At 44.2% G+C, this 15,140-nt stretch overlaps 1 protein-coding gene across 2 annotated transcripts in view; it reads right to left on the bottom strand.

Moving 5' to 3' along the window:
* RNF115 (ring finger protein 115) overlaps nucleotides 1-15,140 on the bottom strand; it is a 91,224-nt gene that overhangs the window by 33,802 nt on the left and 42,282 nt on the right. The window contains exons 2-3 of one of the 2 annotated variants that reach the window (XM_037145404.2): nucleotides 4,489-4,547; nucleotides 3,582-3,633 (exon numbers count right to left, since the gene is read on the bottom strand). In XM_037145404.2, coding sequence (XP_037001299.2) covers nucleotides 3,582-3,633; nucleotides 4,489-4,498 — 62 coding nt within the window. In that variant the 5' untranslated portion in view covers nucleotides 4,499-4,547. The remainder of the gene's footprint in view (nucleotides 1-3,581; nucleotides 3,634-4,488; nucleotides 4,548-15,140) is intronic. The other variant, XM_037145402.2, reaches the window with a different exon arrangement.

Here is a 15,140-nt window from a genome sequence, read left to right as displayed (position 1 = left end):
CTGAAGGGGAATGGAATCCATAATTCCTGTCCCCGTCCACCATACCCGCCATGCTCCAAGCAACTGAGCCTCAAGGCCAGCACCAGGACAACATTTTAAAAATAAAAATTAGTTTGCACTCTGTTCAAGTGATTTATTTTGCACCAAGAACTGAGTGTGAGGCATGATGTGATTTGAAATTTCATCCTTGATGGAACTGCTTGAGGGTGATGTAATTTTTATTTTTTTCTTTTCTCAGCCTATGATGTTTTCTATTTAAAACTTAGTCTTCTGAAATTCCTCTGGAATTTAAGCAAACCTAATCTTTTGGTGTATAAACAAAAGGAACTTAGTATATTGCTTTCCCTCTGACACTCAACAGCCTAGGACTGTCAAAATAGCAGCTAATAGGATTTAGTACTTACCACTAAAGTCAAACAAACCCAGCCCTTCTTATTTGGTTGCCTATTAAGTAATTTACTTTTGAAAAGGTTCTCCTTTACCATTAAAAATGCTGCATCTCTCTTTCATAAGACTTAAAAGGTACTGAGGGTAAACTGAGCAGAAGACAGTTAAGCTTGATGAGGAAAGCTAAAAGGAACAGTAATTTAGTTAAAATATAGTCTAGATCATCAAAAGAGGTTATTGAGGGAGAAAAGATTAATAATAGTTTTTAAAAGTTTGATGACAAAGATAGGTTACATGTTTCATTGAGTGCTTCTCTATTTCTACCAAGAAATGTATTTAACACTTTTAAAAGTTTTCAACATTTTTTTTAATATTATAAAAAATACTTGAAAAAATGTCTATTACAGTAAGCTAGTTAAATGCTTAAAATTTGGTTATCTGGGGAGAGGCAGGGGGAGGCCCTGATTTGTAGTGTTTGTCGATTTCTTTGGTATATAAATACTATCCCCTCCCAAAAGACTGTATTTTATTAGTACAAGTATATGTAGAGTGTTTATTATGTATCAGACATTATACAGGGCACTCATCATGTATCTGGACAGCATGGGGTGCAGTGGCTTGTCACCAAGCACACACATAACATGAAGACTTGTGGGAAGAAAATGGGTTTTTATTAACCCAATTTGAGGGGGGCTGGGAACATTCTTGTTCCAAGTCACAAAAAACCAGCTACTCCCAAGAAGATTAAAAGTCCGAATCCGAGTCCAGAAGTCCCCCATTATTGCTCATCTGTAGCCCAAGCTTGTTACTCCAACAGGTCTTGTCTCTGCATCTCCAAATCCTCTCTCTTTCTCTGGTGCCAGAATCACCATTGCCTCACAGCAGCTCTCTTTCTCTCAGGGTTTGGGGTGTGCTGCCAGATCACTCCAGAGAGCTGTGCTGGGAAAAGTCCATTCTTGGGGAACTTCCCAGGTCATGTCTCCATGTGTTGCTCTCAGCCTCTGTGCACTGCTCTCAGGGAGAGAGTGGAAGCAATCCAGGACCCAAATGCCATACAGCACAGGGTAGGGTCGCAGTGTTTAAAGGGCTAGTTAGTGCCCAGCAAGTCAAGCATTCTGGCATGGGACCCTGCTTCCAGGAGCTGGCTTCCGAACCTGTGGGCACTAAGCCCCAAACAGTCCCTGCATCTGCCACTCACAAGATGGACGTCTCTGCCGCCTCTGGTTTAAAAGTCCTCTTCCAAAATTCCTCCTGGAGGATTCTGGGAAACCTGTAGGAGTGTCCACCTTTTCAACCACTGAAGGCTAACATAGTCCACGTTTTCCTTTGCCTCTCTTCCAGCTGCCACAAGGGGGCAGAAGTATTGACCCTTACATGTTCTACAAGCTCCTTTCTGCTGAGTCATAAGCAGCTTAGGGTAACCTCTCTCCTCTGGCAGCCCCTCCGTTCCCAGAGAGGGAAAGCACTTTTAATCTTCAGCTCTGCCTAAGAGTTTATTTCCCCCACTCCTGCCTCCTCTCAGCAATTTGCCCTAATTGTTACATGACACCTCCTCTGTTATAACCACTTTTGAAAACCCTGTAATATCATATTCTATATTGATAACCTGAAAAGAGTTAACTTAAAAAATCAGTATCACATGTGTAAACAATGAAATAACTGTGTATTTCCAAAGACGGAGAAATACTGTCCCTGTGAAATCTGCTAAGAGAGAAAACTGGCTAAAGCTTTGGGATAAGGGGGATGGAAAAAGAACCACAAAAACTGCTGGATACAACTTTTACTTCAGGAGACACATGTTAAGTGTACAAACATATACAACTCACCCTAATGAAAGCTACAGTAAGTAGCTTTCATTTTCAGAATTACAATACAAATCCAGGCATTGTGCTGAGCCTAATGAGTAAACACAACCTGGTTAGTCAGGAACCAAAAGGGAAAAAGCAAAGCAAACGCTATTCTCCATGTACTTATTCTCAGGCCATATTAATCTCTCATTAGAAATCATTTAATACCTGTATTTGTTTCAGAAGCTAAAATGCTTTTATAAAAAAATACTTTGGATGTAGAACAAACCTAAAAGTACCCTATAATCCATGCCAAATAAGAAAGTAAACTACCATATAACTTTTTTTAAATGAACGATGGTATATATCCACTTTATTGCTCAGGCTGAGACAAGCTTCCAAGGCTGTTTCCTGCCTTTACTACATGGCTTCAGGGATTCCAATAGCCTTGGTAATTAAAGCCATTTGGGGGTTCTGCTCCCCCTTAAAATCCATCAGCAACCCCCCGTTTCCTTCAAATTCCTTAGTATTTTTTAAGAGTGATAGGGCTAATCATAGGGAAGGGATAATAAAAACAACCACTGTTCTGAGAAATGTTACAAAGTTTCAGAAAATTTACAAAGTGCCCCCCTAGATAAATTTCTAGTAGCATATGGGAGCCATTATCCAATATTTACATGTAAGGATTTCCTCATTAGATTGTGTCATCCACTACTTACCACTGTAAGTATTCAAATCTGCAAATGTTTATGAACTTTGCAGAAGAAAACACCATGCTGCCTCTAAGACAATGATTATTAATAAAAAAAAAAGACTTCTTCAACCATTTAAAAAACTAATATTTCAAAAGACATTATCTTTAGATTGCAGTATTTGCTATCAATAACACCTGTATACGACAACCTTTCATTTACATAGGCATAAATTAAAGAATTACTAAGTCAAATGAGAGCATGATCCATAGAATTCATAGTTCCCTGCGGGGAAAGATTCGTCCTATAGTTACTATCTGCATTTATGACTGTGATTTGTATATAGGCCTAAAGAAATTAGAAATATGATTTAAAACAAGAGAAAGTACAGCCATTAACTGCCACCCAACAACCAATATACTTTTAATGCATGCAGAGCCTAAGTACTTAAAATAAGTATTTGATGCAATTATAAGCACGAATAAAAAATACCCAAATTAGCATGCCATCCATGACACACCTAATTGCTAATTTTGCTATTGTGCTAATCTTACACATTTAGAGTTGGTATTGTGTATTTAAAACAGAGATTATTACATCAACATTTAAATGCTTATAAAAAACAAAATCCCATGCCATATACAGCCCCAGAAGCTCCAACTCATTCATACATAAAATCATCAATCATTGATAATGTTAAACTAATAGTACATACTGTAAAATGTGTGGTTTTTCCTGGTTGTGGAAGGGACCTTCAAGTTTAGATTCTGCCAACAGCAATAGTAAAGGTATTATTTACTGCCATTAAAATCTCCAAAATTAAGATGAAAGGCTTCAGAATAGATTTTTATCCAGTTAACACTTCAACTGTCCAACTAATGTTTAACCATGCAGCCACAAATAAACAAATGTGCCACTATGTTTAGCCAAAAAGGCCATCCTATCAATGCTATTCTACTTTTATTAAGTTTTTATAGTTTTGTTCGTATTAACCAAGAAGGAATATATAATAGTCACTTCGAGAAATATTTCCCCCTTTTATAGGTTTTGTACCTTTACTAAGACCAATGAGAGCCAATTTCAAACATTACAAATCCAAATATTAGTATTACAGTAGGAAGATGGCAAGTGTTTGTTGGTAATAATCCCAGTAAGGACAAGGACTCAAGGCAGAATAATAACAATTTCCCTGGCTAGAAAATATCCTGTTTACTAGATATCTGTTGTCAGGTGCCACTCTCAGCCCACCAAGAAGGTATAACTGCAGTTAGCTTCAGATAGAGTGGTCACTAAAAAGTAATCAATAATCTAAAAGAACCTTAAAATCTCAGAAAATAAACTGAAACTTACCAGATTTACTGAGTTACAGATATAGGTTACTAAGAAATGCCACACATGATCAGAAACAATACATCTTATCACATCCAATGTAACATCGGTTTCCAAATTTTCCCATTTTTCTTCTTCCCTATACCACTTTTCTCCCTCTCCAAACTCACCCATCTTCCTCAAAGCAAACAGTATAAGTTACAGAACAAATTCCTTCCTATTCATTCACTCAATGCTGAGAGAAAATAATTTTGATAACAGAATGTCTGATTTATCATGAGTGTGTACAATACCTGGAATCATCTGTCACTTCTTCAATAAAGCCTGATTCACATCTGGGACAAATATATTCCTATAAAAAAAAATAAATCTTTCATTAAAAAGCTAAGTATGTATTTTCAGAATAATATGCAGTACACGAGCCGATGCTATGAAATGTTGTATGTGCTTGCTCACTCCCCGGATTACACTCTGTTACTCTCTGGCAAATGACAAATTCCGTAAGATGTTTGCAGAATACTTTCTTAAATGGTTCCCACTGAGAGCTGAAAGGGAAAACGTCTAAGAGATTTTTTTCTTAATCTGTACTAATTTTTTAAAAACTGCAATGAATTCATCACCTAATTTTCTCTTCAAATCTAATGAAAAAGATATATTAGTGGTATCAGAGCAGTAAAAGATTATAATATTGGTGAGTATAAAAAATGACTCACATAAGACATAAACTGAATTACAGTATAAATCAATTTATAGACTAGGAATTGACAATAAAGTTTTATAATATTTCTAATCTATTTTTTGATTACCAATGATTCCAAAGTACACTTACTATTCAGATCCAGGTTAAAGAAATCTTCAGAAAGAACAAAGTTGGAGGTATCACATTCCCTGATATCAAACAATACTACAAAGCTACAATAATCAAATTGTATGATGCTGACATAAAAACAGATATATAAATCAATGGAATTGACCAGAAAGCAGAGAAACAAACTCCTTTTTACACAGTCAATTAATCTACAACAAAGGAGGCAAGCATATACAATGGGGTAAAGACAGTCTCTTCAACAACTCATGTTGGCAAAACTGGACAGATACAAGGAAAAAATGTGATTGCTCTTTCTTTTAAAGACTTACTTTTAGACGGCAGGGAAGAGAGGGAGAACGAGAGGAAGAGAAACATCAATGTGTGGTTGCCTCTCACATGCCCCCTACTGGGGACTTGGCCCACAATTCAGGCGTGTGCCCCGACTGGGAATCAAACCAGTGAGCCTTTGGTTTGCAGGGTAGCACTCAATCCCCTGAGCCACACCAGCCAGGGCTCAATCACTTTCTTACACTCCACACAAAAATAAACTCAAAATGAACTAAAGACTTAAATTAAATGTTAGACCTGAAACTGTAAAACTCTTAGAAGAAAACATAGGCAGTAAACTCCTTGACACTGCTCTTAAGAGTATCTCTTTGAATATACTGTATTTAAATGTATAATACACACTTCTTTTGCCCAAATTTTTGAGGGAAAAATAAGGATGCACATTATACATGGGTATAATGATTACATACCAGGGGTATGATAATGGGTATAATAACTCTCTGTATCATACACACAAAATATTGGTGAGCATTATACATGGGAGCACATTAAACCGAGCAAAATATATCTCCTTGAGCAAGGGAAATAAATTAAAAAATAAATGAAACTGTATCACACTAAAAACTTTTTGCATAGTGAAGGAAACCAACAAAAGGAATGGGAGAATATTTGCAAATGATACATCCAATAAGGGGTTAATAATCAAACTTTATAAAGATCTATAACTTGACACCAAAAAAAAAAAACCCACTAAAGAAATTGGCAGTGTAGGATTATACCCCAAGAATCCTAAAACATCAATTTCAAAGAACCTATGCACCACAATGTTCATAGCAGCACAATTTACAATAGCCAAGAGTTGGAAGCAACCTAGGTGCCCATCAGTAAATGAATGGATCCAAAAATTGTGGTACATATACACCATGGAATTTTATGCAGCAGAGAGAAAGAAGGAACTACTACCTTTTGCAACAACATGGATGGAACTGGAAAGCATTATGCTGAGTGAAATAGGCCAGGCATTGAAGGACAAATACCATATGATCTCACCTTTGTCAGGAAGCTAAAGAATAAAACAAACAAGCAAACAGAATAAAAACAAAGATGCTGAAATAGAGAACAAGTGGGCAGCGACCAGAGGGGAGAGGGAAGGGAACTTAAGGGGAAAAATGGGGAGGGATTTTGAGGAACAAGTATGAAAGACACAGAGATGAGGACTGGGGGGCGGGGGGGGGAAATGGGAGGGAGGGGGGAAACCGGGCGGGGGGGGGGGGGGGGGAAGAGAAAAAAAAATGTACTTGAAAAGTAACTAAATAAAATTAAAAAAATAATAATAATAAAAAAAAAAAAGAAATTGGCAGTGGACATAAATAGACATTTCTCCCAAGAGGACATACAAATGGCCAAGAGACATGAAAAAATGCTCAACATCACTGCTAATCATCAGGATAAATGTAAATTTAAAACCACAATGAGGTATCACTGTAACAGGGTGCAGCCAGGAAGGGGGCCCCCCAAAAAAGAATATGGAATGGGGTCCAGAACTCAGGGTATCCAGGAAATATTAAGGTGTCCTCAACCTGCCACCCCCACCCCCCATGTCAGTTGGGGGAAGGGACAAATGGAGCAGAGCCATTGAGAGCTGTTTTGCATAGCAACAGTTTTGCAGCTAACCTCTGGAATGATTATTTAACATATCTACAACCTTTCACTGGTTGTGATGTGGGAAGCTTTGGAAAACCTTTATTCACCAAAATCCCAGGCACCCTGGGAGAGCGATAGGCTGTCTGGGAAAAGCAAACAGCAGGACAGTCATAAGGGCTGGGGCTAGCACCCTCGCAGTTAGAACTAATTTTCACATTTGGCCTTTGTACTCTGCTTCTGCCCTGTAGATAGAACTAATTACCGCATTCCACTTCTGTATCCCACTTTGCTATGTAGACAGGAAGACCCCGTAGACTATATAAACCCCAAGAATCCTTTGTTTGGGGCTCAGAATGTGGAGACTGACTCTTATGCGTCCATGCACGTTAATAAACCTCGTGCCAGAATCCCTTGGTGTCTGGTTGCTTCATTTTCCTGTAACATTTGGTTCCCTGACCGGGAAGCGACCTTACACAAATTCAGGCCGACTTGCCGCAGACTAGGTAAGAGGGGGTGGGGTGGTGGTGGTGGCCGGAGGTCCAACTGGGGAAGCAGGGATACACGTGCCCTGAGATTTCTCAGACCCCCTCCAGTTGGGGTGATGGCCGCAGGCCCACACTCCAGACAGGAAGCAAGGGTTTCGGACTATGACCTGACAGAAGGCGCCAAATCAGTAAGTGCCCTGGGGACCAGAGCCCGAGACCAAAGAGAGATTGATCACCTCTCAAATCAGGAATCAAGTTGGTTCGAGTCTGGCCAGGAGTCAGGTCGGTTAGAGTCCAACCAGAGAGGGACTGTTTAAACTCAGAGTGCTTGAGAGTGAAACTGTGAGTGACTGTGTTTGTGACTCCATGGGCTGGTCCTACGGAGCAAGAGTGGGCCCCAACCTGCAGTTCCTGTGTCAGGTCATAACGGCATAACGGTTGGCAGCTAACCCCTAATTCTGCTGGGGCAACCTTAGCCAAGACCGACTTCGTCCCTCGAGGGAGCAGGCCAGGCGGGCGAATGAAACCCCCTTCCCTTTGTTTGTCTGCGTCATTCTGGGAGGATCACCATGGGCGAGGGACCTTCCACTGTGTTAGATTGCATGCTGCAAAACTCTGACTGATTCCGGGACCAGGAACCAAGCATAGATGCCAATCAGTTAGAGGTCTTTTGCACCTCTGAGTAGCCAACATTTGGAGTAGGCTGGCCTCCTGAAGGAACACTAAACTTAGGTATAATTAGGACAGCCCACCTCATAGTAACAGGCAAGCCGGAAGACCCCAATCAGTATGTTTATATAGACCGCTGGCAGGAATTAGTGCAGGACATGCTGTCAGGGTGCAGGTCAGAAGCCTAAGACAGTGGGAAAGGCTGGCAGGAGGCGAAAAGTGGCAGAATTCAGTGTTTTAGTCGCCCGATCAAGAGGAACACACTGCCCCCCATTTTCAAAGAAGAGCCAGAGGAAGAGCTGCTTATCAGTCTGCCTCCCCTATATGCTCTGGAAACTCTTGGCCAGACCTGGGGAAGCAAAGACCCTCATCTGCGACTAAGATTCCGGCTCCTGCTGGTCTCTGGCGGCAGAGTAGAAACCCTGCTCAAAGGGGTCAGCCTCCCTAAAATATGCCCCAGTATAACAGAGCAGTGAGGCAACAGACAGTCAACTCCACCCTCCGCTGGAGGGGCAGGAGGTGGCTGAGGCCCACATGGCCCCCTGCACCTAGTCCTGCTAAAGTAGTTGCCAGGAAGACAAGCAGGGCTGCCCCAGCCAAGCCCCATGATTGAGCCAGGAGCGAGCTGTGAAGACCTCCTAGGCCTGTGCTGGCGGCCCTGGCAGTGGAACCAGATACCTCCTGGGAGCAGGGAGCCACTAAATTGCCTAAGAAAATAAGAGACTGCAGGCTGGAAGGAGAAGTCCAAAGCAGGCTGTGGGAAAGGAGCCTCCCGACCTCAGACCTGTGTCCTAGTGGCCCAAGGACCGAAGATCCCATATATCAGGGACACCCCCCAAGGATGACTTACCGCAGCTCCCTTCCCCATACCTCAGGCCTCTGCCTGTGGCACCAGCGGCGCCAAAAGGCCCAGACACACCGCTGCCGTCCATTCCATCACGGCAAATAGTCCAACCCAGGATTTGCCTCAGCCAAAGGCTGTCCAACGGCCCTAGCAGCCCCAATTGCATATGTCCAGAAAAAGGGGAAAGAAAGGACATTTAAGGTTGAGAGACCAGTGCGCCTACTACAGAGAGAAGGGGTACTAGAAAAGAGAGTGCCCCAAAAGGAAAATGAAAAAAGCCCACTGGCGGGTGACAAAGAGCAGGGTTACAGGCACCTACAGTCCTCAGGTTAGCTGGCTTAGACCTAGACCAAACTGCCACAGGGCTTCAGAAACTCTCCCACTCCCCTAGCAGAGGCCCTGGCCAGAGATCTAAAATCATTTACCGAGGAGACTGACCCAGTGTTATTGGTGTGTAGATAACAACCTTTCAGCCACATCGACCTGAGACTGGTGCTGGGAGGGCCCTTGCCAGCTGTTTGAACTGCTAATGAAGACAGGGTGCCGGGTGTCCATGAAGAAGGGGCTCAGATTGGAGCAGGGTGGGCATACTGCGTGATGACCCCAGAGCTCGGGAAAAGTAGAGCCTGTAATGGCCATTAGTAGTGGAAACATACAGACAGCCGTTAGGCATCTGCAGTTCCTGAGACTGGGTAATGAATAAACATCCGGGAACAGTTGGGTTCAAAATTCTAGCCAAATAAGGTAACTAACCAGGGCCCGCCAGAAGAGGCCCGCCAGCAGCCGCACCCACCAATTAGGGACCTTCCCCGTTTTCAACTTAGCAACCTAGCTAATAGCTAACCGCCATATCTGCTTCTGTAAACCCGTGCTTGCTTGCTCGCTCTGCCCTATAAAAACCCCGTAGTCTGTAAGCCACGCGCGACTTCCATCTGGTAGCTCTGGGTAGCTACGTGGCTCCGGTCACATCTGGGAAGTTCGCCCCTGCGCAGGTAAAGCTTGGCCACTAAATTCATATTTGGACCATTATTTTGTGATTAATAAAACTAAAATTCTTTGAAACCAATTTTCGTCTCCAAGAGCGTGTATCGACCCATCTGTTGCCTACAACATTTGGGGGCTCGCCCAGGATTCACACGTGCCCTCGGAGAACCCATCTGTACACAGGCCCGGTATCTGGTATCTGTGAGGGATCCCTATCTGGGAAGGTCGCGGCCATCTGAGCTCTGAGGCAGAAGGTGGGACGCTGCCGGTATTCTGCCCAGGGGACCCCAGAAATGAGGGGATGCCCTCAGGGGTCGGAGCTACTGCTCCCGTCTGGTAAGGGGAACTGGAGTCCCCATCTGTTCAGGTTACAGTAGGAGATCACTTTCGATTTCCGTGCTCTAACTGAAAAAGCGCCTGTGAAGCGCCTGCGCCCCCTGAATGAGTGAAGAAGCTGAAGTTGTGCGTCAGGGCTTGTTTGTGTGTGAGTGGACTGAGTGGAGAGGACGCCCTGGGGAGTAGTGACTAGGTCACTTTTAGTTTGGATGCGTGAGAACCGAGGTTCGCCTGTGTGAGAGGAGAAACTGTGTCTGTGCCAGCGTCAGTGTCTGTGCAGTCTTTGTTACGGCTGTGTCAGTGTCTGTGTGTTTCTATGTCTAGTTTGTGATTTTTTAAACTATGACTAGTTTCTGGGCTTCCAAAGGTCTTACAGGCGGAGGGATTACGCTGCAGGACAGCGTGAGCCATGCAACGAAATGGCGCTGGACCAGCCCTCCGCACCCCCACCCAATAGGCAAAAGTTTTACAGGCATCAAAGAGGGGCCGGCCGACCAACCGACCAGCGCCACCTGCAAGCGAGCCCCGCGCGTCCCTGGATTGCCTCAGCTGCAGCGGACCTCTCTACCACCGATGGCAGCATGCCAGGCCCGGGTGGGCGGGCTTCGCCCCATCCCCCGGCCCTTGTCTCTGCCTTGCTGCACGCCGGGCCCAACGGCTCGGCCGGCAGGCGTGCGCCGTGCTCGTGCTGGGCGGACTACCGGCCTCTCCGGTAGGGGCGGGCGGGGTTTGCCTCGTCTCCCCGGCCAGCCGGCCTCCGCCCCCCTGCTGGCTGCCGATACCCCCGCCCGGCCCTCCAGAGAGCCACCCTTTCCCGCGACCGGCGACCAGCGGCCGGTGTGCGCCAGCTGGGTCCGCCGGGGCTGGGGTGCCGAGGAATCTGTTTGATTGAAACAAAGCATCCCGGAGGCCGCGCCGGTGTTGACACGATGAGAATTCTGTCCCCAGGGCTCTCCCAGTCGGCAATGCTGGGACCCTCACTCGCTGATTGGAAAAGCGCGCACACAGAGTTGGGGCTGCGCCACCCCCTCCCCTTTCCCCTGATCGGCACCCAGGGGCAGGACCGTCCCTCTTGCGACTGTTCTCCCACCCCCAGCCCCGGGGACAGGGTGGGTGGACGGCAGCTCCCGGGCTACTACCAAAGAGATTTAGAACACTGACCAGAGCAGTGACGCCCCGCTGGCTGTTTCCTAGCAACAGGTAGAATGTCATCCAGTGGGCGGGGCTGGTAGCATTAAAGCTAATTTTCTAGTAAATTCTCCTAATCCAGATTTCTCCAAGCCGTGTGGAATTCCAACCAACACCCCTGGAGTGGTCACCTAAGAGAGACTTTTTTTACCAACTTAAAGAGACTAAATTAATGCTGAGGATATTTAACACTTGACCAAGCAGGAGTTTTTTGTTGTTTTTTTCAGCTTCTTCATGCTCAACTGTCTTGCCCTGAGTTCAGATATAATGCATAATTCTTCCCAAAATTGAAATATAACCAGACCTGTTACTTTTGTCAATCTCATGTGTTTATATCACTTTTTCAACTGACTGAATTTAAGAGTTTGAGTTATAACAACCCGGAAATGCCTTATTTTAATTCCTGTTTGTACTCTATGATATATATACAGAAGTTGTTCCTTGTAATTGCATTTGAGAATAACACATAGCAGATTTCACAGGCCTGTTTTGAGTTAATTTATAAATAAGAATAGAAAGATATTGCTGACCGCTCTGTCTGATTTCAGGAATTGTACCTCTAGAATGCTGGCAGCAGGAGACGGGGCTTGTCCCTGGCGGCGGGCGCCGCCTCCAGTTCCTCTCCCTGCTCCCAGAGCTTGGTCGGAAGTCGGTGGTGGGTGAGACCCCTTTGGGCCTCCCTCCAGTGTGTCTTGGGAAAAATCTGGAGTCACAAACACTTGCTGATGGGCCTGTGAGGTCTGCTCTGCTAGGAGTGCTTTCACCTCTTTGAAATGTTATCTACTGTTCAATCTTTGCTGCCCAGGAAGAACTAATTAAGTCTGCTATATACTTCAGCCACACAAAGCAGCATGCCACTGTAAGGCACCAGTGAACCCATTAGTGCAAGGTAGTGCCTCTACACCCACAGGTAAAAGGGGCCTTGGGGGCTTCCGGGGTTCCTGAAACTGGAACCCTAGGACTTTCGCAGTTGGGCGGACCCAGAGTCAGGGTACTGCCATTGTAGGTAAAATGGATGAGCAACGTGAGTGCCCCACCATGGAGGACGGAGCGTGCAGGGGTGTCGCCATCTTGGATGACCCTGCATGCATGGGTGCCACCATGTTGGATGACCCCATGTGCATGGGGGCTGCCATATTGGAACTAGATAAGGCTTCTCTTCAGATTATGGGCTGTATACTGCTGCTGTGTGGGCACTGCAGCAGTCAGGTTCTCTGTGTAACTGGTTCTGATAGTAATAGCTCTGGTTTTGAAGGTCATGAACTGAGGTCCAAGAGTGACCATCTGCTTTATAGGGTATTTGCAAGGTCTAAGTTTCAGAAAGGTGCAAAATGTCCCTATGAATCTAGGGACTTTTAGTGGAAGGTACCTGTAGTGCTAAAGACTTTTGGCTGCCACATACTGAGTTCAACTACTGAGTTTAAGTATAGTCCTTCCCAGTGTGGGAAAAGGACCAAGATTAAAAGAGAATGATAGTTAAATCTAGATAAGTAGAAATATGTATAAAAAATATAAAAGTTTTAAACCTGGAGTAAAAGAAACCTCAACTACTTGTTTTCTGGTTTCATGGGGAAAACAAATTTCTCACATGTAGTTCTGTTTCTGATCAGAAATCTGTATTATAAGACCTAAGGAAGGTCACTGTAACCGGCTAGGGAGAATGCTTTTGCCACTGGTTGCCCAGGAAGGGTCATTTGGGCTGATGAGTGCTTCAGCCTGTGGCAAAGCAGCATGTCTCCACCAAGAGACTGGCCTGAAGGAGCATGTCTCTGTGAGGCACCAGTGGAAGCATTGGTGCAAGAGAATGTCTCTACCTGTATTGTTTCGAAACTCTGTATTTCGGATTTTGCTCTGTATCTGCTCTGAAAAGGAAACTGAGGATTCCAGGAAAGGTTGAAACTTCATACTCTGTAAAAAAGTGAACAAAAGAGTATAAGATATGAAAATGAAGAAGTATATAAAAGGATATAAAAGTTTTTTGGGTGTTGCTGAAGGTTTGTAGAAAGCTGTGCAGATAGAAGAGGGTATATAAAAAGGCTATAGAAAGTTTGTGAATATTGCAGAAAATCTGTGGGAAGTTATAAAAATAAATAGAAATATGAAAATTTTAGAAAGGAATTATGTGAAGTTAGTAATAGAAGGTATAAAGCATGGAAATGCAATCTTAGTGGATATCAGAAGGGAAAAAGATTTTCCATTATGCTTTGTATTTTTCTCCCTACCTGAACCCTTCAGAATTTGGCATTCTAAAGGAATGAGTGATGACAAGGTTTCTTTGCATAAAACCAATAAGACCAGTCTTTAATAGTGGTTTTGTTAACCAAGACTTTGGCTGGAATGTCACGCCTGAAGGAGGCATTTATGAGTTCTGGTCATTACCAGAAAGCCCTGAAGAACTGAGATTGACCTGTGAAGCTAGCGAAAGCCCACAAGAAAAGCCTGGTACTTTAGTTGATTGTGCGGTTCGTGCCAGTATTTCTAGGGAAGGAACGAAGGTTGCTTTCCTGAAAGATGGCTAAAAAGGAATCTGTAGGCACAATAGAGGCTCAAGGACTTGAGTGAAACAACTGGTACCGGCGAAGCCAGATGGCAGGTGTGTGGCTCTGCTTTTGTGCCCTGAGGGGCGAACTGAGAAGTCAATCTGAAGGTTCCCTGTGTCAGTTCCAGCAAAGTAGACTTAGGGATCATAAGTGATCCAGGCTGCTCTTGGTGTGTTTATGCAAACGAACAGTCAAAATCAAAAGCGGGACTCAAAGTAGTCCCTATAAATAACAATGAGGGTGATCTTAAGGAGAAAAAATTATAATTCAAGGAAAATCACAATGCTCAGTATAGGACATCAGAATGGTGCAGCTAATTGTCTTGAAAGTTTATTTTCATTTGAAAGTTGAAACCAGATTTGTGATGTTACTGAAGATGTACAATTTACCGGTAGAAAGGATCTTGCAATGGAATGTCTTCCCAAAAGACAGTCTCAGAGGCGCAGAGACTGGTTCAAGGATTGTTGTGTGAATTAACCTGTGTATTTATTCTCTGTTTTCATAGAGTGTATGCCTATGACCTGCCTATGCCTATGAGTGATTAGTTGCAATATAGGCCTCAGAGCTCAGGCCAAGTAAAAAGGATGAGATAATGTTTGGACAACCTGTCCCCATTATCCCCAAACTTTCCAGTGATGGCCAGCTCCACCTGAACCGGGACAATGGATCTGGGTCCTTAACCATCACCGGGGAAGCCTAGAGCCGAGGTGGATTGGCCCCTTCCAGGTCCTGCTCAGCACCCTCTCTGCAGTACGAGTAGCAGAGAAGCCCTACTAGATTCACCTATCACACACGAAGCCAGCCCAGCCCCCGGAGGACCACCAAGGAACATGGCGGATCAGTAGAGATCCCGAGCGACCGCTGAGCCTAACGTTCCAAAAACAGTAAGACTGTTCCTAATTATAGTAACTCTGTCCTTAAAACATGGGAAAACTCTAAGCCAGGGCCTAGAACCGCGAGAATGGGTACTCATAAGGACAGCAGATGGCACAGTCATCGCCACTAATTATACTTAGGATACAGGTCCAGTGACTCTACGAACAGACTTTTCCACATTTTTTGATGATCGTTTCTGTGACTCCCCTGCTGCTTGGAGACACTCTGATTAGGGGCCACTAGGTGATGAGACAGGAGAGGGAAAAGACAGGTGGAAGGTCTT

This window comes from Artibeus jamaicensis, unplaced genomic scaffold (genome assembly GCF_021234435.1).
Source record: "Artibeus jamaicensis isolate MK-2021 breed Jamaican fruit bat unplaced genomic scaffold, CSHL_Jam_final contig_445, whole genome shotgun sequence".
In the NCBI taxonomy this organism is placed as follows: domain Eukaryota; kingdom Metazoa; phylum Chordata; class Mammalia; order Chiroptera; family Phyllostomidae; genus Artibeus; species Artibeus jamaicensis.
Note: the sequence above shows the minus strand (reverse complement) of the source record. Positions and strands in the feature narration are given on the sequence as shown.